The sequence below is a fragment of the Martes martes genome (assembly GCF_963455335.1).
Source record: "Martes martes genome assembly, chromosome: 5".
NCBI lineage: Eukaryota > Metazoa > Chordata > Mammalia > Carnivora > Mustelidae > Martes > Martes martes.
Window position 1 is genome coordinate 124564803 of NC_137892.1, and position 25953 is coordinate 124590755.

General features: G+C 42.2%; 1 protein-coding gene across 2 annotated transcripts in view; it reads right to left on the reverse strand.

Moving 5' to 3' along the window:
• Window positions 1-24752, reverse strand: part of HMGXB3 (HMG-box containing 3) — a 43994-nt gene extending 19242 nt beyond the window's left edge. The window contains exons 1-11 of one of the 2 annotated variants that reach the window (XM_080804093.1): window positions 24290-24752; window positions 21373-21511; window positions 20059-20233; window positions 16379-16876; window positions 15219-15317; window positions 9815-9946; window positions 5323-5469; window positions 5054-5226; window positions 3241-3416; window positions 3001-3098; window positions 457-555 (exon numbers count right to left, since the gene is read on the reverse strand). In XM_080804093.1, coding sequence (XP_080660219.1) covers window positions 457-555; window positions 3001-3098; window positions 3241-3416; window positions 5054-5226; window positions 5323-5469; window positions 9815-9946; window positions 15219-15317; window positions 16379-16876; window positions 20059-20233; window positions 21373-21509 — 1734 coding nt within the window. In that variant the 5' untranslated portion in view covers window positions 21510-21511; window positions 24290-24752. Of the gene's footprint in view, window positions 1-456; window positions 556-3000; window positions 3099-3240; window positions 3417-5053; window positions 5470-9814; window positions 9947-15218; window positions 15318-16378; window positions 16877-20058; window positions 20234-21372; window positions 21512-24289 lie in introns of both variants that reach the window. The other variant, XM_080804092.1, reaches the window with a different exon arrangement.
• Between the last annotated feature and the right edge of the window lie 1201 nt (window positions 24753-25953).

Consider the following 25953-nt stretch of genomic DNA (forward strand, 5'->3'; position numbering starts at 1 on the left):
TCTCCAAGAAATATCTGGGACTCAGCTGGCCTATACTCTTAAAGATATCACCTGGGACGGGCGCCTGGGTGGCTCAGTGGGTTGGGGCCTCTGCCTTCAGCTCAGGTCATGATCTCAGGGTCCTGGGATCAAGCTCCACATCGGGCTCTCTGCTCAGCAGGGAGCCTGCTTCCTCCTCTCTCTCTCTCTCTCTCTCTCTCTGCCTACTTGTGATCTGTCTGTCAAATAAATAAACAGAATCTTAAAAAAAAAAAAAAAAAAGATATCACCTGGGAGAAACCCAGCTGATTCACCCAGCTATTATTTTTGTTAGTGATGGCCTCTTCAGAACCAATGATCTATCCCTGACCCTACTATCACTCTGAACGACCATTCCCCATCTCCCTCAGACTTTTACTCACCCTCTGCCAGAAAACCAGAACCACCTCTCCATGTCAACCCACCGGCTACACTTACCAGCGTTACAGTGCAGCTGTACTTGTATGGAGGAAACATATCAGGCTTGACCTCTACAACTTTCACCTGAGATGTCCTACTGGCCGGGCCATTTGGTAGCTGTGGATCAGAACAAATGATTTGGTGTTTTTACCTAAAACCTCAAACTGCTGAGGTCCTGTGTCCTGGAACAGCTGGAGGAAATAGTTTCCCAAGGGAATGTATAGAGCTATGCTCCATGTAAGCCCTCTAGGATGCTAGTCAGCATTAGCAGACCACCAAAGGTTGAGTGTCATTTCCAAGTCCAGGGTTGCCATACTTTTCTGTGCAACTTCTAATACTGCATATCAGAAATACTGTGAATCAGATGACAATACCAAGTGAGAAAAGTTCATGATTATTATACACGCAAATATGTGGTTAAATGTTGGCACAGAAGTCTGAGAGATTACTCACAAAAATGTCACAGGGTGAGAGGAAAATCATGACTGCTTCCCCATTTATCACCACTTACAAAATTTTCCAATGTTCGGGGCACCTGGGTGGCTCGGTCGGTCAAGCATCTGCCTTTGGCTCAGGTCATGATCTCAGGGTCCTAAGATCAAGCGCCACATCAAGCTCCCTGCTGCTTTTCCCTCTCCCTTTGCTTTTCCCCCTGCTTGTGCTCTCTTCCGCACACTCTCTCAAATAAATAAAATCTTAAAAAAAAAATTTCCAATGTTCTATACGGAATGTAGATATTACTTACAAAACTAAAGAAGATGAAGATACCATTCTAAAGGTAACTATTCTATAATACTGAATTTAAGTTGATATTTAGAATATAAAAGTTCACGTAATTTGACAGGCTTAAAACTAGCAAAAGGACTATGGCTTTTAAGAAATAACCCAATGTTGCCAGTCAAAAGGAAACTACTTACACAGATGACTGGGAGTTTACACAAGTAAAGGGAATCTCAGGGCTGGGAGTCTACAAAGCAGTGGAAGCTGACTAAATAACCAGCCTTCTATACCCAGAAATCAACCAATCACACACACACACACACACACAGTGCTGACACCACATCCGGGTGACAAACATATCAGCCTTCAAAGTAAAAGTCAGTTGATATTCTTTTAGGGGCAAATCTGGAGCAAGGGAAATTGCCCGGCAGAACACATGGTAAGGGATAAGCCAGCCTGATTTTCCTTTTTCAATTTTGGTCTAACAGGGTTTTCAACTACAGAGGGGTTGTGAAATTAATTTAATGAGTTGAAACCAGCATTTTGCAAAATGAAAAATAGCAAAGTGAATGCATATAATAAAGGCATAAATAGCTTCCCTCTACTTCTTAAGTATACAGGTATGGATAAGTTTACTGGGCTGTGATGTAAAAATGTGCATGACCCAAAAAAAGAGGTCTAGTAAAAAAATGCTGATTTAGGGAATTCTGATCATAACTATTCTAGTCCCATACGGAAAAAGAACAAAAACAAGCAAAAAACAAAACAAAACAAAAAATACCTAAGAGTAAATGTGCTTGAATACACTGAATTTTTGGAATCTGGGAAGCCTCTAATAACCCTATCATTAAGTTTAAAGAATTATACTGGCTACAAACCACAATGTGAAGTAAGAGCCATGTTTCTGGTTTAAAAAAATCGTATTAAAAAACACAAACACACGAAAGGACTCAAAGGTTGAATGGGCACAGACTGCCAATAGTAGTTAGCTCTGGGTGGCAGGATTACAAAGGACTTACTTTCTTTCTGCCTTACCTTTCTACAACAGTCATGCATTCATTTTTTTCAGAAGAGGCTAAAGAAACAAGACAACTAAATGCAATTACCCAATCCTAGACTGAATCCTCTACTGGAGTGGAAAAATGCTATAAAGGACATAGTTGGGTAAAACTGATGAAATGGGAATGCAAATGACAGACTGAAATATTGTATCAATGTGTCAGTAGTAGAATGTCCTTATTCTTAGCAAATACACATTGAAGTATTAAGAAGCAAAAGGACATGTAACTTCCCCCTAAATTACCTGTATTTTAGAAGCACACAGGAGCACAAATGACAAAGCAAAAGGGGCTATAACAGTAAGTGACTATGGGTAAAAAGTACACGGGTGCTCTTCGTACTATCTGTACTCTTGCAATGCAATTTGTTTACTAAGTTTCAAAATTATTTTTTTAAGATTTATTTAAGAGATAGAAGAAGAGTACAAGTGGTGGGGGGCAGACAGAGAGACAAACAGGCTCCCCACTGAGCAGGGAGCCAGACAAAGGACTTGATCCCGAGACCCCGAGATCATGACCTGACCCGAAAGCAGATGGTTAACCGAGCCACCCAGGCACCCCTCAAAATTATTTCTAAATTAAAAGTTTAAAAGCATGCATTCATTTTATAACAAGAAAAGAAATTTCACTAAAAATAAATAACTCATCATGCTCAACTTCATTCCAGAGGTCTACCAGTATAAGAACAGGCTTTTTGCTTATGGCTTTGAGATACTAAATAGAAGTCCTTTTCTCAGAGCAGCAGGCCTCCCGGAAAGCCCCACCTCTGGAGAATGAGTCTTACCTTCACCTCGCTGGTGTTAGATGGCTGTTGGATCGGCTGGCCCAGCTGCTTCAGTGTGCTTGGCTTCAGGCCACAAGTCCTCACAGAGGAGGTTTTATCTGAGACAATCAGGAGCCAAACTGGTGACTTCAGTGCATTCAGAGTCTCCCTAAGTCTCTCATCTCCATTCTCAATAACTCCCACTCCTGTCCCCTTCCCATTGGACAGCTCCCCACTCCCAGGTTTGTCCCAGCCCCTTACCACTCAGGGGAAAGGCCTGCCTGGCCCTGGGCAGTCCCATGCTGTTGCCTCGGCCCACGTTAGATGGGGCTGGGAGAATTGCTCTCATGGGTCTTGCTGCAGCCAGTAATGAGGGCTTGCCCCGAGCTTTGCCTTTAAGCTCCGGGGCTCTGGCCCCAGGGGAGAGCAGGTCAACTCTGCAGGGGGGAAAAAAAAAAAACCAAGGCAGCATATCTAAAAATTCCAGACCAAGGGGAGAAGAAAATCAAAATATAATCTCCAAATAGCATTTGAGTAGAGGGATAGTATAGTAACTGTCAGGCTTTAGAGAGATATTTCATGGGGTCATTATGAAGATAAAAAAAAGCACAAAAGAGTGCAGAATATCGACAGCTATTGTAGTCATACTATCTGATCTGCTTCTAATTAGTATTTCAAGTCGCTCAGTCTCCCACATGAGGGCAGCTAAGAGACCCCGCAGAACAAAGTCACATCTTCTTTGTAGCTCTGGCGCTGAGCATAGTCTACATCACAGAAGGCCTCAATACACATTTGCCAAATGACTCACTTGCCCAAAACTAAAGGTCTAAACCGCATGGCTTCATTCTCTAAGGATACAGAACCATCCCAAAGTATACTGTTAAATAAAAACAGGCAAGATGTAGAAGTATTTAAGTTATGCTACCATCTGTGTAAAAAAGGGAGGGAAAAAATACATATATACACACATAGACATCTATACATATACACATCGTGTAAAATTATGTCTAGAAACACAGGAAGGTGGGAATACTGTGTATGGAAAATGGAAATGGATGAGTGAAGGACAGGCTAGAAGAGAGATTTGTTTCAAGTTTATATCTCTTGAGTTTGAAACATGTGAATACATTCCCTATTCAACAATAAAACATCAAATCGAATACTATACACCACAATTTCTAAGCCTTGATACTGCTGACATTTTGGGCTGGCTACTCCTTGTTGGGGGCCTGTCCTGTGCACTGTAGAATGTTGAGTCGTGCATCTGGCCTCTGCCCACCAGAGGCCTGCAGCACCTCCGCCCCCCCAGTTTTCACAACCCCAAATGCCTCTCAACACTGCCTCAATGTCCCCTGGGGCCAAAGTGTTCCCTGTTGAGAACCACCAATATAAACAAATAAGGGCAGGTTAAGACAACAATGTCTGGAAAGGGGCCACATGAAAAATCCAGTCAGGCCTTTAAAGGAGGGAAGGGAGAGGAAAAATAACCCATATTTATGGGCCTCCTCCCATCAGCAAGGCACTGGGCTGTGTATGCTTTACACATAATCTTTTTCAGTCTGTGCAGGCCAGCCATTAAATTTTAGATTTTTTTTTTCAATACCCAACTCAAGATTTTTTCAGAGGCAAGAATGAACATGAAGGGACAATGCCGAAGGTCAAACAGAGTCAGAGACAGATCATAATCTGAACAGAATCCTCTGACCACCAGGACAGGAATCATTCCAGAAGATGGCTTAATAAGGGTTTTCTTTCCAAATCTAGTATCCAGAATTGGATACTAGTTTGTAACACCGCCCTCAGCCTGTACCAGCAGGACCCTAATAACTGCTTCAGAGAAAATGACAAGAGATGTACAGGAACACAATAGCAACGCACAGATAGCAGAGTGTAAGAGGAAAGGCAAAATCATTCCATGGCTCTAGGCCTTGGTTTCTTTATCTCTAAAATAGGAACCATTAATTGGGCTCTCATCCCTCTCAGGAATGCTGTAAGGACACAGGATAAAACAAGGAGCATTTCCCAACCTGCTATTCTAAATACAATCCTACAATATATGAGCACATTAATTTACCCTGTAGGCTTTTTAGGAGCAGGGAGAGGACTGGAGGTGCTGGTCCTCTCAGCTGGTGGTGGTATGTCTGGTCCAGGACTGTCATTCTCAATTGTCCCCAGAGAGACCTCAGGCTGCACACCACTCTTGACCACCGGCGTCTTCATGGCTGCTATACGATTCCCAGGAGCTTCCTTGACCAAAACATGGGCATCTGAGATGATCACTTCCTCCCACTCATTCTCCTCACCCACTTCTCTTGGAGGAACTACACTTAGGAGCTGGCTTACAGCTTCCGAGTTCTCCAGAGTCAGTTTGGAGGCGTTTTCCTTAGGGGAGTTTTGCTCAGTGTTGACAGGCTGCTGATTTCTTTTAACCACTGAGCCTTTGGAGGAGATACCAGGAGCCAATTCCACTTTGACTTTGGCTGGCTTTTCCTAGGAAAAAAAAATAAGAATGCCTTTACGCATACAGCATTTTACGATAGACACCACATCCCAAGTACTCTCTCGCGATCCTCAGGACAAAAATGGATAGGTAACACATAAGGAGATGGAGACCCAGAGAGACTAACAGGCTAACTTACGGGCCCAAGTACAAAACTGGCCTGAACCTAAGTCTTCTGACTTCTGGCTCCTTTCACTTTTACAACCCCTTACTTAGGATAAAGCTGTTCTCCTCCTGACAAATTTCTTACTGATAGCTCCAAGTTTCAGCAAACAAATGTTGGCATTTTGGGCCTGACCTTTAAAGCCTGCTTCTCTACGTCTAGATAGAAGCTGACGTATTGCCATACTGGGCCTAGAAGTCCTAGATTGTTTGTCTTGGTGGTCCCTTTACGAGATTCAGTTAATCCCAATGTGGTCAAATCTCACATGGAGAGACTCAAAGTTTCCAATTCTATTGGGGAAAACTCTTTTGTCCCAGATTCTGTCAGATAAACCTTAAGGCTGACCTACACACATGCCACAAACTTCTCCCTTGGTCAAATTAACTTATACATATTAATTACTTACTAGAAAATAATCAAACTCACTAAAAATATCAGCTGCTATTTCAGATCAACCAACTTTAAAAAAATTCCTTGGTGCCATAGCTTTTATCCCATCAGCACTGCTGTGGAAACATACTATTATTTATACAGACACCTATATTTATACACAGACACGTACACAATTTTTTTTTTATATATAAAACAGTGGTTGTCTTCAGAACAGGTCTCAGAAAGGTTTTTAAATTCCACGTGAATGGCGAAAGACCCTATCAACGAGAATAAAAGCTGGGTTCTATCTAGGCTGTGCTTCACATCTCATGTCACCTACGACAAACTTCATTAGAACCCTCATTTTGTCACCACGAAATAAGAGCCAGGCTCTCAGTGTTCATCGACAGCAGTACATAGCCTTCTGGGTGGCCCAATTCATGGTGCAGGGGAATCCTGCACATTGCAGAAGATTAGCATCTGTGGCTAATGTTATTCAATTTCAGTATTCACCCAGTCATTGACTACCAAAACACCTCACATTTCCAAAGCCAGCAGGGCACCACACTGCCTCTGGAACCAATATGGATAACCTTTAAGAAATCTCCAGTAAAGCATTCCCAGATTCTCACACACAGTAATAATCTGTAAGGACAAGTAAATACAGAGAAAAATTCCAAGTAAACCGCATAGAGCCTACTGACTCCTGGAGACTGAAAAGTCAGCAGAAAAACAGGAGACAAGTTTAACTAAATCCCAGCAATGAAATCTTTGAGCAAAGCACTGCCCACTAAGTGGGCTATTTCAGATAAAAATCCTCTGCAGGGAGACTGAATAATTTAAGGAATCAGAGCAAAAAGCTACCTAGCGAGTTCAGATTTCCTTAACTCAGCCTACCCTTTTTAGATGTCACTTTCTTTTAAGATGGAAGGTAAATAGTACCAGTTGCCCGCTCAGAGACCTCAATTACCACAATCAGAGAGCCAAAGGAGTGAGGCCTTGGGCTAAAAAGCTTTATATATACCATCTTTTGTTCCATCCAATTCATTGGGAACAGGGCCAAACTTTCTTGGGCTAATTTTAGACAGTATGAACTCTGGAACAATACAAGAAAAGGTGAGTCATTTCCTGATGGGCATGAACACATTTGGAGCTTTTAGAAACTATTTATACTTGCTGCTTCAAAAATCAGAACTCCAGAAATCTTAAGATTCTGCAGCTAAACAGCATAGCAATGACTGAGGAGTGTGATTTAGTGGAAAAGCACTGACATAATTAGCTATGTGAACTTAACAAGTCACTTCTCTTGAATCTATTTTTCCTCAGCTAGAGACTTGAACTATCTGAAAACCAAAGTCACTTTTATCTCTAAAATTCCAAGTGCAATCGCTTCTCAGCCTTTTGGCTAAGATCAAGTGTAAAATTCCAAGCGCAATGATGCTCAAATGTTACCCTTTTTCTTCTTATGCTCACCAATTCTGATCCTATGAGACTAAGAAATCACAGCATCTACTCTTTACATTGTAATTCTTATAAAAACCTTTGGAGAAAAAAAATTTGACTTAGCAAGTCAAGATGAGGGACAAGTAACTAAGAAAAAAAACTGGTTTCCCATCATGAGTTTCATCTCAGAAAAAGAACCATGGCTCAAAAGTTATTTCAATCAAAGGGAGAAAACAGACATAAATGGAAAAGAAAAGAAAGCCGAAGTAAAAACAGAACCCGAAGGAGACAAGGCCACAGGATCAGTTAGAACTCCTCCATGCAAAAGCACAAGAAATAAGGTCATTTGACAGACCTGCTGTGCATCTGTGAAGAAGGGCCAAGAAGGATCCCGACTACCCTATTCAATCTCTCTACTGCAGCTTAGGAAGTACATTTTGGGGAGAATAATTAGGGTGGGAGGAAACCGAATGGCTGCACAGCAGCATAAAAGGGGTGGTGAGCAAAAGAAACTCAACAAAATCTCCTGAAACACACTAGCACTGGATCCTTCCTGCCCCCTGAAGTGACGGCATGAAGCACAATAATAGAGACAATTACACTGCTGCCAATAGTGGCAGCAGTGACCCCTGATTGAGGATTTAATCTATACTAGGAATGTGCCACCCACTTTTCAGGGATAATCTCATTTGATCCTTCCACCAACCCTAATGAGGTAGGCACTATTGTTAACTTCCACTAACAAATGACAGATAAACCAGTAAGAACAGACATAAAGTGACTTGCCCAAGGTTTCACAGCTAAAATCCCCGGGAGGCAAATGTTTAAATTGAGGAAAGCTGAGCTGACTCCAGAAGTGTACTCCACCACCTCCCCCCCACACCCCAAAGATGCTCCTCTCTCTTCTATCACTCACGAAATCTCTAGGGGTTTAGGAACTCAGTGCCAGGAACCCGGTGTAGAGACCAAATACATGTTTCCTTTCTTTTTCTCTTTCTTCTTCCATGCTTGTTTGTGTATGTCTGTATATAATCTCCACTCAATGTGCAGCTTGCACTCACAACCTGGAGATCAAGAATCTCATGTTCTCCTGAGCCAGCCAAGCACCCCCAGAAGTGTGTTCTTAATTATTAACCTATTCTGTCTCCTGGGATCTGTGATGCCCCGAACTCCCAACACTCAGCCAGAGGGCAAAAGTCACCATCCCAGTATTTTTCAGATGCTCTACAGAAACTGCCCCCAGGAAACTCAATAGGTATGCCACTACATAAGTTTTCTCTACACAGCTAAGTTTGGATCATTCTGAATTAAACACCTAACAAACACATATCCAGCCTAAAGATTTTCACAAAAACAAAGCACTCTCTTTCCTTTCCTACCTACCCAAATTCTACTAATCCTTCAAGACCATGCTTCTGTAACCCATCCTTGACTACTCTAATTCTTTTGACCTTTATAGTCTTATATAAAAAATGTGGCAAGTATGTATGATTTACACCAGTGCAAAGCATAAAACAAGTAACAAAAAAACATGTTGAACTGAACTTCACAGCAGCACAGCTCCAGTGCTCATTGATATATCAGGCGTCATTCATTTAGAAAGAAACAGAGACACAGGTATACATTTGGAAAGTTAATTATGAAAGACCTAAATATCAGGTTAAAAACCTCTACACTTAATAGGAACTATAGGATACTGAAAGGACTTTGAGCTAGAAAGTGAGCAGATGTGAGTTATGCACCCGAGTAACTAAGCAGTCAGTGTGGAGGGTGGATCGTTAAAAATTTAACCGTAACAGGAAATGAATAAATCAACATGGTGTAGTCATTCATTGGAAGTTATGAAGCAATTAAAGATAATGGTCTTGAAGGGTATTTAATGGCATGATATATTAAGTAAAAAAAGGGGGGGGGTGCGCCTGGGTGGCTCAGTGTGTTAAAGCCTCTGCCTTCGACTCAGGTCATGGTCTTGGGGTCCTGGGATCGAGCCCTGCATCGGGCTCTCTGCTCAGCAGGGAGCCTGCTTCCCCCTCTCTCTGCCTGCCTCTCTGCCTACTTGTGATCGCTGTCAAATAAATAAATAAAATCTTTAAAAAAGGGGGGGGGAAGCTTTAGAACTTGTATATTCACAGAAAAAAGACTGAAAGAAAATACACCAAGATGTTAACAATGATTTTTCTTTGGATGGCATAAGATTATGGATAACATTTTATTCTCTTTTTATAACAGTCACAATGAAACTTAATTGCATAGTCAGAAAATAAGAACAAGTACTTATTTTTTAAGTCCTGTTCTAAAGGGGACCAGGAAGCCTACTTTGTAGGGCTTCCAAAGCAGCAATAACCACTGGAGCTTACCTTTGGAACCCACTTCCCTCCTAGGAAGTTACCACAGGTGGGGCACTTAGGTGGTTTGTGCCTGGTGACATATGTAAAGGAGCAACCTGGGCTCGTGCATGTCCCATGGCCCCGGCGGGTGTACGTAGTGGTCTGTAAGGAAAAGAGGGGGTCAGAATCAACACCACAGTGTAACCCCTCTTGAAGCACGATGACCATTATAACCACAACAATGCCAGGAAGATGCCAGCTTGTAGAGGATAGCCAATTCATGGTATCTTAAATGGTCAGAATTGGAAAGGTCCTAAGATTAATCCATTTTTTAGAAATGGAGAAACTGGGTTCAAATGACGAAGGATAGCTGCCCAAGGTTACACAGATAGGTATCAGAAATATAAAGATAGCGATAATTACTATTAATTAAGCCAAGTACCACATAGTGCTAAAACACTTTACCAATATCTCATTTAATGCTCTCAGCAACTCTATGAAGAAGGTACTGTAACTACTGTGGTTCAATGTGGTTAAATGCTTTGCCTCAAATTGTATAGTGAATGAAGGGCACACCTAGACCTAGAATTCTGAAGTCTTTGATTCTTGGTCTGAGATTGCTTCCATGTACCTGGCTGCACCCTACAGTTCTAAATACTTCGAAGAATTTGCTTCATCTTCATTCTTGTTAAAAATCAGAGAACCAAGGACTTAGGGTTCAGAGATATAAAACTAGACAATGGCACTAAAAAAAAAAAAAAAAAGGGAATTCCAATAGAAATCAAGTCCTCTGATACACAACAGAATTTATTTGCATATGAATATATTCAGCTACTGGCTCTCACCATCTCCCCTGACTTCCCTTTGAACAAAATGATTACAGTGACTTCCCTGTGAACAGAATGCTTACAACGGGTTATTACATTTCAGCTGCAAATAGAAATTAGCCATGCTCCGTTTCTTGATTAACGCTGCAAAGAAAACATTTCCCTGTCAGATTTGTTCTGTCCCTTATGGGTGTTTACTAAGATATTAATCCCACCTCCCCAAGACTGGTCAAAAAGCAAAAAGCTCCCTTGGGGAAACACCAAGCTGCTACTAGGCTCCTTCCGCCAGAACACCTAGGGAAAAGGGGTTCGTATTAGTGGTAGCAAGTCAAGGATGAGGGTGGGTGGTGTGGCACCCAGAAGAGACCGGGCTTTGAGTCACACTGGGTGACCTGGAATTAAGTCACTTTAGCTCTTGGGCCCTGGGTTTCATCTCTGTAAAATCACCCGCCCTTCCTATACCCTAAAGAGCCAATGAGGTAAGAAATAAGGAAAAACGTCACTTAGTAACTTGTAAATGATTCTACAGTTTTGTGAGAAACTATTATTACTGGGATATAAAACATCTCTCCTAACTGTGGCTCTATACAGAATATTCATTCTATACAGAATATTCATTCTGAACACCACCAGAAAGCAGAGTTAAGTTAGGTCAAGTTAGTTTAAGTTAGGTCACGACTATAAATAAATTACCACGAGCCTAAACAGCAGTTTATAGAAATAACTTAAGGAAAAAAATGCTAGTGTTCGAGGCTGATTTTTTCATTCTTGAGTATTATTTATAAAAGCTTTCTGGAAGAGTCTGGCTGACACTTATTTAATCATGAAAGAATAATAATTTCCAGGACAGCAAAGGCTCAGGAGAAACCTGTAATTTCGCCATGAATTAGGTTGCAGTGGCTGTTCTTGTTGAAGATATGACAACTTTCTCATCTAAAAATAGATTATTTATCCACAGGTTTTACAAGATAGACCGTGGTAAGTTAAAGATGTACACTATTAATCCTCAAGAAAGCACCACAGAAGCTAAAACAAAGTTAATAGCTAATAAGCCAGTAAGAGATAAAATGGATTCATAAGAAATATTCAGTTCAAAAGAAAGCAAAACAAAACAGAAAACAAAGAGTAAAATGACAGATTTAAACCTAACTATATGTTCATACATTAAATGTATATGGCCTCAATACTGCAATTAAAAAATAGAGATTGTCAGGTCCCGCTCCTTAGATCCAAACTATATACCGCCTACAAAAAAGTACCTTACATATGAAGATAAATAGATTGAAAGTAAAATGCTGGAAAAAGATTTAGCTTCCTAATAATAATCAAAAGAAAGCTCAATATCAAAGTAAACTTCACAGCAGACAATACAGCCAGAGATAAAGAAGGTCATTTCATAATGATGAAGGGGTCAATTCATCAAGAAGACATAACAATCCTGGGATGCCTGGGTGGCTCAAATGGTTAAGCATCTGCCTTCAGCTCAGGTCATGATCTCAAGATCCTGTGTGCTGGCTCTCTGCCCAATGGGAGTCTGCTTCTCCCTTTCCCTCTAGCCCCTGCTCTTTCAAATAAATAAATAAAATCTTAAAAAAAAAAAAAGACATAACTATCTTAAATGTTTAGGTACTTAATAACAGGAGTCAAAACACATGACACAAAAACTAAAAAAAAAATGAAATAAGATACAGATAAATAGTATTTACAGTGACAGGTGGATGCCTTCTCTCAATAACTGACAGAACAAGCAGACAGAAAATCAGTTAGGATATAAAAGAGTTGACCACTATCAATCAACTTGACCTAACCTGACATGTATAGAACACTCCAACTCAACAGAAGACACATTCTTTTTAAGTGCACACAGAACATTTATCAAGACAAACCATATTTTGGGCCATAAAATAAGTTTTAATGAATTTAAAAGGAATCAAGTCTTATAAACTACAAAGTTCTGACTATAATGAAGTCAGTAAAAGGAAGATATTTGGAAAATCCCAAACATTTGGAAAGCAAATAATGTACTTTTAAATAACTAATGGGTAAAAGAATAAATCAGAAAGTATTCTGAACACAATGAAAATAAAAATATACCATACCAAAATTTGTGGGATGCCACCAAAGTAGTGCTTAGAGGGAAATGTATAGCACTAAGCAGCTATATTAGGAAAAAAAGGTTTCAAATCAATGACCTCAGCTTCTATCTTAAGAAACTAGGAAAGAATAAATTAAGTCAAAGTAAGCAGAAAAAAGATAATAAAGATTTGGGCAAATATCAGTGAAATCCAACAAAGAAAAACAAAAGAGAAAATCAATGAAACCAAAAGCTGATTCTTCAAAGGTCAATACAATTGATAACCTCTAGCCAGGCTTGTCAGGAAAAACAAGAGACCCAAATTACCATTATCAGTGATGGGATAGGTAAAATCACTACAGTCTACAGATACTAAAGGATAAGCATTCCTCAGGAACTTTAAACAGAATTACCATATGATCTAGCAATTCCACTCCTAGGTATAGTCCCCAAAAAACTGAAATCAGGGGCTCAAACAGACATGCATCCACTAAAGTTCATAGCAGCAGTATTCACAAGGGCCCAAAGGTAAAAACAAACTAAATGTCCATCACTGTCTATGAACGGATAAACAAAATGTAGGAAATACACATAATGGAATATTATTCAGCCATAAAAAAGAAATGAAATTCTGATACATGGTACAAGATAGGTGAACCCTGAAAACATACTAAGTGAAAAAAATGAGACCATAAGAACAATATATGCATGATTCCCTTTATGTGAGGTACCTATAATATGCAAATTCAGATAGAAAGTAAAACAAAGGTTACCAGGGGCTAGGGGAGGGAAGAATGTAGAGTTATTGTTTAATGGGCCCAAGGTTTCTGTCTAGGTAATGAAAACTTCTGGAAATAGGTATTGGCAATGATTCCACAATACTGTGAATATACTTAATGACCCTGAATTGTACTCAAAAAATGGTTAAATTCATAAGTTTTATGTTACGCACATTGTACCACAGTTTTTAAAAAGAGTAGTGAACAATTTTATGTCAATAAATTTGATAATTCAGATGAGATGGACAAACTCCCTGAAAAACAAACTACCAAAGCTCACTCAAAAATAGATAATCTATACCTAAATAATCTAAAATTATTCAAAATAAATAGTCCTATGCATATTTTAAAAATTGGACTTGAGATTAAAAGTCTTCCCACAAAGAAATCTCCAGGCGCAGACTGACTTATTGGCAATTACCAAACATTTAAGGAAGAAATAATACCAATACCACTACCACACAAACTCTTCCTGAAAAATGAAGAGGAAAAAGTATGTCCTAACTCTCTTTGGTAAACATTACCCTGATACTAAAACCAGACAAACACTATATAAGAAAATTAAACACCAACATCCTCATGAATATAGACACAAAATTCCTGAGCAAAGTTTCAGCAAATCAAATCCAACAATATACTAGAAGGATAATACACGATTGCCAAGTGGGGTTTATTCAAAAAATGCAGGGTTGGTTTAACATTTGAAAAACAATGAAATTAACCACATTAACAAACCAAAAAAGAAAATTCCTACAACCATCTCAACAGACCCAGGAAAAATGTGACAAAATCCAACATCCATTCCCGATAAAAGCTCCCAGCAAATTAGGAATATGAGAGAACTTCCTAAACTTGAAGAGGGCATCTACAAAAAACCTATAGCTAATATTATACTTAATGGTGAAAGACCGAATGCTTTCCTCCTAAGATGAGGAACAAGACAAAGATATCTGCTCTCACCATTTCTAATCAATATGGTATTGGAGGTCCCCGATAGTATAGTAAAAAATAAGGAATCCAAATCAGAAAGAAATAAAACTATCTTTATTCAAAAACAACATGACCAACTATGTAGAAAATGCAACAGAAACTACAAAAAGGCCACCAGAACACGTGAGTTTAACAAAGTTGCAGAACAGAAGTTTAATATGCAAAAAAATTAACTATTATATATTACTACTGAAAAATCAGGTATTGAAAAAAGTTTTGGGGGCACCTGGGTGGCTCAGTGGGATGGGCCTCTGCCATCGGCTTGGATCATGAAAAAAAGACATGAAATATTTAGGAATAAAAAAACCCATTAACTGAGAATCAAAAGACCAGGGTCCTGGTTCTGGCTTGTTTTGCAGCCCTGGTTCTGGCTTTGTTTTTGTTCTCTGTAGAGAGAACAAGTCCTTTCTCTTCTCTAGGCTTTTTTTGGTAATCTGTACGATAGTAAGATTGAATCAGACCAATGGCCCTCAATTTTTCCAAATCATGTATGCTTCTGAAAATTTTATAAGAGGCACTGAACCTATCCTAGGTAAATACTCTTAAACTTTAAGAGAAAAGTTTGTATGTACCTCGAGGAGTTTAAGGAGCCTTCAGAGCTCCCTTCAGAACCTCCCGTCACCCCTATCCCCAGTAAAGAATACCTGCAGCAGGTAATTTGAGACCTTTGCCAGTCCTACTGTCTTAACGTTATGAGACTTCGAAAACTACCTGGAAGAGAATTCTTTTGGAGCCCTATCTCCATCAACTCCCCACACACTGACCAGTTTGATGGAAGTGGGGTTCTCCACGACTGAGTAGGCAGGAAGAGGCAACATGATGAACTGTGTGGCTGGCGCAGAAGAGCTACTCTCGCTGGAATCCTGTGGGCACACGGAGAGAAGGACAGTTTTACTGAGATGGAATGAAGAATACCCGGGGCCACCCACAACAAACACCATAAGACGGATCAAGTCCAATAACCAGAGACAGTGTGCTTATCCAAAAAAATAAGTCTACAATTATCTCAAAACTTTAATTACGAAAAAAAAGATACAGAAAACTTTTACCACAAAGAATGTGCTATCCTCATTTTACAGATAAGAAAACTGAGGTCCTAAGAGACTTGGGACTCCTAAGATCACATGAGCGGTTAGTGAAAGAACCCAACTGTTCTGACCCTGTCAAGTGCTGATACCCTATTGATCTGCCTTAAGCAGACAGGTGGCATGCTTCATTATCATAAACAGTCCTGAGGCAACAAACAATAAAATGGACTTAGGCCTACCACAGATTCCTTTCCAAGGAGCTACCTGCTCTCACATCCAGGCCATCCTACATTCCTCTCGGCCTGAGCAGAAGTCCTACTCTGAGGATGCCACATCACCCAGGGTAACAGAGGGCATGGTGGTAGCTCCCGAGCTTCCAGGGGGACCAGGCTGTGGGATCACTGAGACTGCTCTTCCCCTCAACTGGGCATGGCTGAACTTATGCCACTGGAAAGACTATCAACCTGGCCTTGAAGAGAGCTTCCTTTTTCCTACCCACTCTGCACCCAGGAAGACCATTTGAAAATTCTCCTAAACAGTTCAAGGTGCCATTGTGTTTGCTGAGACAATCTTCAGGGAACATAAAATCCTAACAGCTTGAGAGACTCTAGCTTTGATTCATGGATAACCCATATCACTGAAATGCTGTTAATGCACCTCATGTACTCTCTCAGGTGAAGAAAGTCCTGGCTGTGCTGGGCAAAAGGAGTTGGTAAGAGGGCCTAAGACACTGAAGAGAACTTTAAAGTAAGCAAGCCCAAGGGAAAAAGGTTCAAGAGAACTGTAGTCCCACTAGAAGTCCACACCAGCACTCTTAATTACCACTGCATGGCGCTAGCTGCCTTTGTAGTAATTCCAGATGAAGTAAAAGAGACATAAGTACCAAAGTCACTTACCCTCATGACAGTTACCACTGACATGCTCTCCCCAACCTGGGGGTGGGGCATGGCCAGGCTTCCAGTAGGGAGGTCTGGTGAGCCGTTCACTAAGGTCTCTTCAATTACCAGGCTTGTCTGGTACGGTTGGTGGCTATCCCCTACCTCCAGGGAAGCCTCTTCCAGGAGCACATCCTGGCTAAGGATCTCTGAGGTGGCGATCTCTTGCACGGCACCCGGCTGGGAAAGGGCTCCCACCTCCTCAGCTAGGGACTCCACAGCCAGGCACTGCTCTGCCATGCCTGCATGGCTGGGCACTGCCTCCGGGGCAGTGCTGGACACAAGTGATGGTCCTTTAGGGGACACCTGGTTCTGGGCCACACAAAGCTCTAGCTGAGGGCAACTGCGGTCTTCCTGCAGGCTGCTCTTGGGGATGATGATGTAATCTGAGCGGGGGAGGATCTTGCGGAAACCTGGGATGTCCGGAACCACAGCAGTCAGTGCAGAAAGCTTGGAGTTCTGAGAACCAGGAAGCCAGGGAGGGGGAAGCAAGCAGAGAGAAACGGTGTGAGACCACATGCACATACATCTATAATTTTTTTTCATTTTTTGGATTGTTTTCTGCAAAAGGGACCACAAAAACTCCTCTCTTGACCTAAGATTTCAAGAGGGTCAGCCTCTGTCAAAAGCAATGTTGTCTTCCTCCGAATCACACTTTAGCCCACGTAGCTTACTTGCTCAGTTACACAGGAGACAGGTAACAGGGATCAGACTCTGGAAAGGACACTGATCTTGGCATTTGAAACTGTGAGCTGCAATTTCAGATCTGCAGTCTTGAGCAAATACTTTCCAATTTTTGGGTCTTGCTGCTCCATTTGAATTTAGCTATTTACGAGTTCCTTTCCAGCTCTAATACATTAGGATTCCAAAGTAGCCAAAGATTTAAAAACCAGAAAGTAAAATGTTCAATAAAACCCCAAAAGGCATAAAATACAAGTCAACAGGCCAAACTGGAACTTAAGGCAGCAAGCAAGAATTCTGATAATACTGGTTTCTCTCCCAGACTTATAAAACAGAGGATAACCGATCACTTCACGAGAAAGAAAGTATGTATGGATGGGGATATCTGACAGAACCTGTATATACTGGGGGCAGCAGAGGGGGGATATAAATATTAACACTAACTAGTAATTTAACATTCAGAAAATACCTTCCTGACCTTATCATTAACAACACCATTAAGTTGAGTACTATTATTGTTCCTATTGAAGCTCGGGGAGGTAAACTTCCCCCAAACACAAAATTATTAAGTAGTAAAGACTCCAAACCAGGTCTTCTAAAGAGCAAGGAAACCAGGTACTAAAAGCAAAACGGTTCATGGCCAAGAAAGGGTACTTTCGCTTTATTTTTTTAAATTAAACTGCAAGTTACCTAATAAGAAAAACAGAAAAGTTCAAAGTCAACAGTTAAGTGACAGCTGAAATTAAAAGGAAATAATTTCAGATGCATCTTTTAAAAGGAACACTAAGTCCATTACAAAAAGATCCTTAAATACATCAAAAGCAAGAAGTCGATGAGACTACTTAAGGTACAAAGGAAGCACTCAGATGAAAGTTGAAAGAAGCACTCAGATGAAACATAAAAGCGGACAGGCCAAATCCTTTATGGAGCCTTTACTGGAGAGATAATGGAGAAATAACATTCTCAAGTCACCCTTTGAAGCAGACAGGTTAGAACAAGATTGAATGGTAGTAAATGCATAGAATGATCTGGACTTAATCAACAAATCCAGGCACCCAGACACCAGGGCAACCTGAATGACACTGGAACTAAGGGCCTTGCCACGTGGCAAGAGACTGGAAGGGCTGCCGAGAAGCCAGGCTGCCACAAGGTCTCTGACAGGCTCCGGAAGTACGAAGGCAGGAGGGTCTCACCTTCACACCAGGCAATCTCAGAGAGGTCAAACAAAGCACCCAAAGTCTTACTAAGTCTTGGCACATTCAGATACTCATGCTCTTAAATACCACCTTTTCTTATCACGTGGTCCCTGGACACTTAACCTACTGAAGAGTGGTATTCACTGACCACGGCAGCATGTGTCAAGGACTCAGCGAGGAGCTTATATTATCTATTTTAAACACTGTGAGTAGATAGTATTATTTCCCACTTTACAAATGAGGAAACCAAGACTCAAAGGTTAAGTGATTCTTCCAAGGTCACAGCTAGTTAATATCAGAGCTAATCAATTCATATTCTTGATAGTAGTTCTAGAGAGGATGGCAGATATAAAGTCCCCACATGGATAAGAAAAAATCATTGGAGATGATTTATTTAAAAAATGTTTTGAGGCGCCTGGGTGCCTCAGTAGGTTAAGCCTCTGCTTTCAGCTCAAGTCATGATCTCAGGGTCCTGGGATCGAGTCCTGCATCGGGCTCTCTGCTCAGCAGGGAACCTGCTCCACCCCCTTCTTCCTGCCTCTCTGCCTACTTGTGATCTCTCTCTCTCTGTCAAATAATAAGTAAAATCTTTAAAAAAATGTTTTAGAAGACTTAATAAGGGACTACATTAGTGTGTAGCTTTATAAACCATTATCACTCTGGGAATAGGCAAAACTTTCCTGTATCGGGGTAAAAAGGTTGCTGACTTTATTGATGGGAAAACCACAGGGAATATATACTTTTCCTAGACTCTACTTCCCCTTCCCCACAGGAACTGTCTCCCAGATTCAGTTTATAAACAAATCATCTAAAGGAGGGGGTACAGGGATGCCTGGGTGGCTGTCAGTTAAGCATCTGCCTTTGGCTCAGGTCATGATCCTAGACCTGGGATGGGGTCCTGTATTGGGCTCCTTGCTCAGCAGGGTGCCTGCTTCTCCCTCTGCCTGCTGCTCCCTTTGCTTGTGTTCTCTGACAAATAATATCCTTTAAAAAAATTTTAAAAGGAGGGAGTACAGACGGGTATCTCCAAGACCTCAGATAACACAAAACTCTTCCAGAAAGAGAAATGCCAAGCCACTAAGAGCAAAATAATCTAAATGGCAGTGGTAGATGGCCTCCACTAGGAAAACACAACCTCTTCTGCTCTAACATAGCTGTTGCATTCCTGAAAAACCTTTGGTCTACATTATCAAAGAAGAAATCAGAGACAATGTTTCAATTGAAACAAGGAGTTAAGGTTAACCTTGCAACAACAAGGTTATTTTTCCTGCAGCAATTTCAGTTTAATAAAAAACCAGCAGTATTAACAGTTGTCAGTGTTCTGTTATTGTGAACTAGAAATACAAAATGGCTGACAGACACAATCTAGAACACATCCTTACGCATTCTTTAATTCAGGCCTGTCTCTTCCATCATATTCTGCTTCTGGCATAGTGCAAAACCACCAGTGTTAATAGAAGAATGTGACATTATACAAAGCAGTTGTATCTACTTCCACACTCACCAGCCTAATTGCTGACTATGTTATAACTGACAGCAATCAATATAACACATATTCATTACTTTCAATTAGTAAGGTGAAAACTGATGGGGTGCAGGAGAAATGCCTTATAAACTACTAAATTAAGGAAGATAAAACGGACTCAACTCAAAGTTTTTCCAAGAAGAGAAAAGAAAAAAAAAAAAAAAGAACGGGATGGGCTCTTCCCAGGGCCTTCACCACTGACCTAATGGAGAAATTAGTTGGGGAAAAAAATTACTTACAGGATCCAAACCTTCTTTCTCTAGTTTGGCTTTCTCCAGGTAATAACTCCTCTCGGCCACACTGAGGAGCCTCCAACTTTCACTAATCTTCTTATTGATCTCAGACTGAGGGAGGTGGGGAAGTTCCTGCTGCACTTTCAAGTAGATGTCATAATAGTATAGAAGGTAAGCCGACCTAAAGGAAGGAATAACTTAAGGTCTTCCCTCATTCAACCAGTGAAGTGTCAGGGTTTGAGAGAGAAGAGGCAATAACCTAACTTTTCATTTCAAAGCATTTATCTAAATAGGGACTGAAGCAAACAAACATTTAAATCATAGCCCAGGGCACCTGGGTGGCTCAGTTAAGCAGTTAAGCATCTGGTTAAGCAGTTAAGCGTCTGTGCCTGATGGAGTCCCACAACCCACTCCCTGCTCAGGAGGTGTCTGCTTCTCCCCCTCACCCCTCCCCCCAGCTTGTGATCTCTCTCTCTCTCTCTCTCTCTCACATACACATTCTCTCTCTCAAATAAAATCTTTTAAAAAATCTTTTAAAAATAAATAAATAAATAAATAAATAAATAAATAACAGCCCCATCGGTGTACAGGTTTCTCCCTCCAGAAACCTGGAAGCAAAAGCCTATCTGACTTACTTTTCCTTGGACCAGTTTTTCTGTAGAAATGATGGGCTCTATAGGCAAGTATGAGCAAAGATAAACAAGTACACTGCCATCCCACTCTTGGGGAAAAGTTACTTAGGGGCCTAATCACAGTCTGGTTATCACCCACATGCTTTACTGCTCCACAGAGCCTCTGGTCATCTCTCTGGCCAACAGCACCTCCCCAGGGCTGAGAAAGGAAGTAAATTAACTACCAAAGTAACCGACAAGTGGTAACTTCAGCAAGAAGTTTTAAGTATTCAGTTAAGAGGGAGATTAGAGCTACAGCATGGATAATCTTTATTGTTAACATTGATCTATTACAATTCTATATTTTTATGAATTTCCTATTTTAAATGCTTAAATATCGATAATGTTAATAGTACATAACATTATTTCATTTGTACATAGCTTCCACCATTTGTACGGTACAATTTCCTGTGACAGCATGAAAACATGATCAAGATCCGGCCAGGAATAGCAACTGCTGGTATCAATCCACAACTTCCTATTCCCCACCTCCCTCACCCCACAACACACTGCCCATCCAGAGACTTCAACAATAGATATGGCACTCTCAATGAATCTGGATGCAGCCGGCAGCCTAAAGTCTTCCTCAACACAGCTCTCCAAGCAGCTTGTGTTTATAAATGCTAGCTACCAAAAGGTGTTGGCTAACCTGGGTTTCTTGGCCTTTTCTCCATGTATTTTATACTTTTTCTTCTTCTTGGGTGGCCCAGGGGAGGTATAACAGTAGGCTTCCTCAATTTCCTCCATCACGACAGTTACCTCAGTACCATCATATGATGCATCCATGGCTAGAGGAAAGTCAAACACAAACAGGTTTCAGGAGTCTATTTTCCTAAAGAGGACGGCAGCCACTTGATCCAACGATCCCCTATCTCTGCCAGGGCCTCAAGGTTCAGTCATTTCCCAAACTCAGCAGATCCTAAGCAGCACTGGGTGTACTTGATAAACATACAGATCCCAGGGTTCCACCTCAGCTCTTCTGAATCAGAATCTCCAGAGGGTATGGAAATTTGTATGCTTAACAAGTGCCCCAGGTGATTCCTCTGACCCAGCAAATTTAGGACCACTAGCTTTGACAGCTCATTTGCTTACATTCACTCCTGGGATATAGTTATTCATCAACTCAAAGATTAGCCCCACATTGTAACAATTTCATTTGGTAAAAGGTGAAAAGACTAAATCTGGCCAATGGTCAGAAGTTCCAGACCTTCTCTCATGTTTCATTACCTTAAGCAAAGTGCTTCATTGATTCATTCAGATATTCATTCAGACATTCAGCAAATACCTATATGTAAGAGATTCTTTACACCCTGCCAGTTTCTGTGACTTTGAGCAGATCCTTTAGCTACTTCAGGTTCAAATTTTTTCACATATAAAAAGACAGGTGTCCTTCGGCTCAGGTCATGATCTCAGGGTCCTGGGATCAAGCCCTGCATCGGGCTCTCCGCTCAGCAGGGAGCCTGCTTCCCCCACCCCCTCTCTTTCTGCCTGCCTCTCTGCCTACCTGTGATCTTTGTCAAATAAATAAAAATCTTAAAAAAAAAAAAAAAGACAGATGTCTCACCTACCTTACTACAGATTTATAGCGTAAGGCTCAAAGGATACCACAGATATAACTCTATTTGAGAATGCCCAGGTGCTACACAAAAGACAGGGTTCATGAGTAAAGATGAAAGATCTATGGCTAAAGTGCTTCATGATCTGCCTAAGGCCACCACACCCAAACAGGTACTTGAAAGATTTTTTTCATTCAAAAAGCCGACTTTTTTTTTAATATGACACTCTCCCCACTTCCACTAGCAACCCTCTAAACCAGCACTGTTCAATGACCTTTCTGCAATGATGGAAATGTTCTGTATCTGCACTCTCCAATATGGCTACTAAACACCTGAAATATGGCTAGTGTGACTGAGGAACCGAATTTTGTTTTAATTGTAATTAATTTAAATTAGCCACATATGGTTAGCGGCTATGGTACTGGACAGCTTAGGTGTAAACAGTAATCTGACACACGTTAGCTCCCCGGCCTAAGAAACAGAAAATGAACAGCTTTTCCTAGAAAAGGAAGGCATTAAAAAACCTGAATGACTAGTTCAATAAGAGTCAGCCTATTTGTGGCCACGTTCTCGGTTGGGAGTTTTACCCAAAAGACTCAATCCTTGGAGGAAGAAAGGTTCCAGAAACCACTTCAATTTTATGAGACAGAAATGATAGACTGTGTTTGCTCTTGAAAATCTGTCGGAAAAGAACTTGGGATTCTGGGAAGACGGAGTAGCAGTAAATACAGGGCAGATCTGTGTATTATAAACCCACTCACATCTCATTTAAACCTCACTCTACAAATTATGAGGTATCTGGTTAAGGTATAATGAAAAAAAGAGCACTGCTTGTTAAGCAAGGAGGCCTGCCTCCAAGGCTCAACTCTAACCATGTGATCTAAGACAAGTCTATACTACACCCTGAATTTCGATTGTTCCTCACGTGAGAGGAAAAGGCTGAAATCAGTAGCTCCTAAATCTGGGGGAGGCAAGAATACCTTTTGAGAATGTTGTAAAAGCTAAAAACCCTCCCCTAGAAAATGCAGACAAGCAACATGTCCCCTATAATTTCAAAGACAGTCCCCCATTAAAAACACACTATTCCTAAGGTTCTTTCTTGTTGTCATCTCTAACGATTTCTCTTCCCATTAAAACAAATAAACCTCGCATCCTGTCTCAGTGCAACCCAAGAAGAGAACATAATCCACAACTTGGTTAGGTAATTAATAGGCCAGTGCCTTCACAGGGTAAGGGTAGCTATAATTCAAATCAAGACTATGTGGCTACTATGCTTTTTTTTTTTTTTTTTTGCCCTTAATAATTGACTTCTTAGCCCTTGAGAGTGTTGCGGAGAAGCAGTAACTGCAGGAGAGCATCTGTAAAAAATGACATGTAGAATTTTAGCACCCAGAGCAAAACAATTTAGGAAGCAGACCCATTACAACCACCTTGGGGTGGCGGCAGGAAGAGACTGCCTTGTTTTCTGCTTGTTTGACTACCCCTATTTTAAGCCTGAGTCTAAGATTATTTTCAGACCCTAGGCCTCAGTTCAGCAATGCCAAAAAAAAAAAAAAAAAAAAGGCAGAATAATATAAAGGTAAAAACCAAGGTCTGTGGAAAGCAAAAAATCACGACTAAGTTACACATTTTTACAGCACCCGCACAGAGCTCAATGACCTTGAGCAACCTACTTATTCTAAGCCTCAGTTTTCTCTTCTGTAAAACAGGATTAAGGGCAGTAATTGAAATTTGAGACACTTTCACTGTTCCATCAGATGCGCCTCAAAACCTCGGGTGATGGCCTTTGACGGTCTGGCTAGGGGTCACGGCCTGTCTTTGGGCTAGTTCCTTTCCCTCTCGGTCTCAGATGTCCCAAACGTACCGAATGCGGCAGCAGAATACTAATAAGGCTTACTGGTTCTACTCTGTGGAAGGGACACCAGAGCTCAGAGAACCGCAGCATCCGGCTCGAGGTCGCCCAGCATTTCCGCGGCACGGTGCCGCGAGGCGCTCGAGGGCGGGACTTACCCGGAGGAGCGTGCAAGCCGCGCGGCTCACATTCCCGGAGGCGCCCGGCCCTGGGGCTCGACGAGGGGGCTGGCCGGTGCAGTCGCGCTCCCCGCTGTCGGCGAGAGGCGGCTCCAGTCGTGACAGCGGCAACAAGGAAGTGGAGGCGAGGGCTCGCGCGCGCATCCCGGGGGCTGGAGGAGCCCCGGCCCCGCGGCCCCGCCCGGCGACACACGGCGCGGAGTCGCGACAGCTCCCCTCGCTCCCCCTTCTCGGAGTCGCGATATAGAGTCGTGGAGAGCGGGTATGGGAGCACAGGTTCGCTCCGCAGGCTCTTCACTGACGCCTGCCGAGGGCCCCGGGGGTCAAGCCCCGGGGAGCCCGAGGAAGACAGCAGGGACACGGGCGTCGCCGCAGCACCGGTTTGGCGGCGGCAGCGGCAGCAGCAGCACACCTCAGATCGCCAGGGAGACCCTTCCCGGCGGCCCTCGCGGCGCACCGGAAGCGGCCGGCTGCGCGTGACTGCGTGCGTCCTTTTGCGCATGCGCAACAGTCCAGCCCTAGTCGAGGGACGGGCCCATAGGAACTGCTTAGATGCTTAGAGGGGGCTGATAAGGCGGACGGACTGTTTCCGGCTAGAGGTTCCGGGAGGAGGAGGAAGCTGCGGCCGCCCGCTGTGGGACGCCCGGGCCGCTTAGCCCCGGGGCATTGCCGTAGGGCGCTCAGGTAACTGGGGCGGGGCTGTGCCGAGCGTGAGAGGTCGAGGCCCCGCCTCACCTCTCAAAGCCACGTCGGGCCCTGGGGAGCCCCAGCACCACCCTCTCAGCACAGTGTTCAAGGCCAGACTCCAGCCCTGTCCAGTCTGTTCCCGCTCGTTCAGCGCAGGGTTCTTCTTGGTGCCGCATCAAGCCGTCCTCCTCACCCAATCCGTCCTTCCCGCCGTCCCACACACAGTTATGCTAGTGAGTTCTGGAGTGATTCAACCTGAGCCGAATGACCCAAGTGGAGAGGCTCTGGAGTCGGACAAGAATAGTATGCCTTTTTCCCGCCGGTGTCACAGATCGTCCCACATTTGTACAAGTCCTTGCACGACCCTCACTATCTTGCAAATGTATTTCCAATCTGCGTACTTTTCTCTATGTGCCACTGTCACCAACCTCGTAGTCACCAGTATCTCCTCCTGGACTGATGGCGTTTCTTCCCACCTCCCCTCTTGTCGCTCTGCAGTCATTTCTCCACACAACAGGCAGATTGATCTTTTTGCACTGTAACTGATCCAGTCACTCCCTGCTGAAAACCTTCTAGTGTCTTTTCATTCGCTTAGAATAAAATTCAAGCTTAGCTTGACCTAAAAGACTTTGGCTTGGCTCTTACTTCATTCTCTTTCCACGTCGCTTCTCGATACTGGTAGTTTCCCGAACAGGGTGTATAGTACTCTGTAGTGTTTAGAACACTGGCTTTGTGCTGAGTCTCCTTGGATTTGCATCCAAGTCCTGCCATGTGTAAGCTATATTAAGCATGTAAAGGAACAAATTAAGTTTATGAAGTAGATCTTCAGTAATTGGTTTCTATCTCCTCAGTTGGTTCTCATCTCGCTAAATGGCACAACCATACATTGGGTTGCTCACTGCTCCAGCCAGAAATCTAGGATTTATCCTTAAACCCTCTTGCACCTGATATCCAGT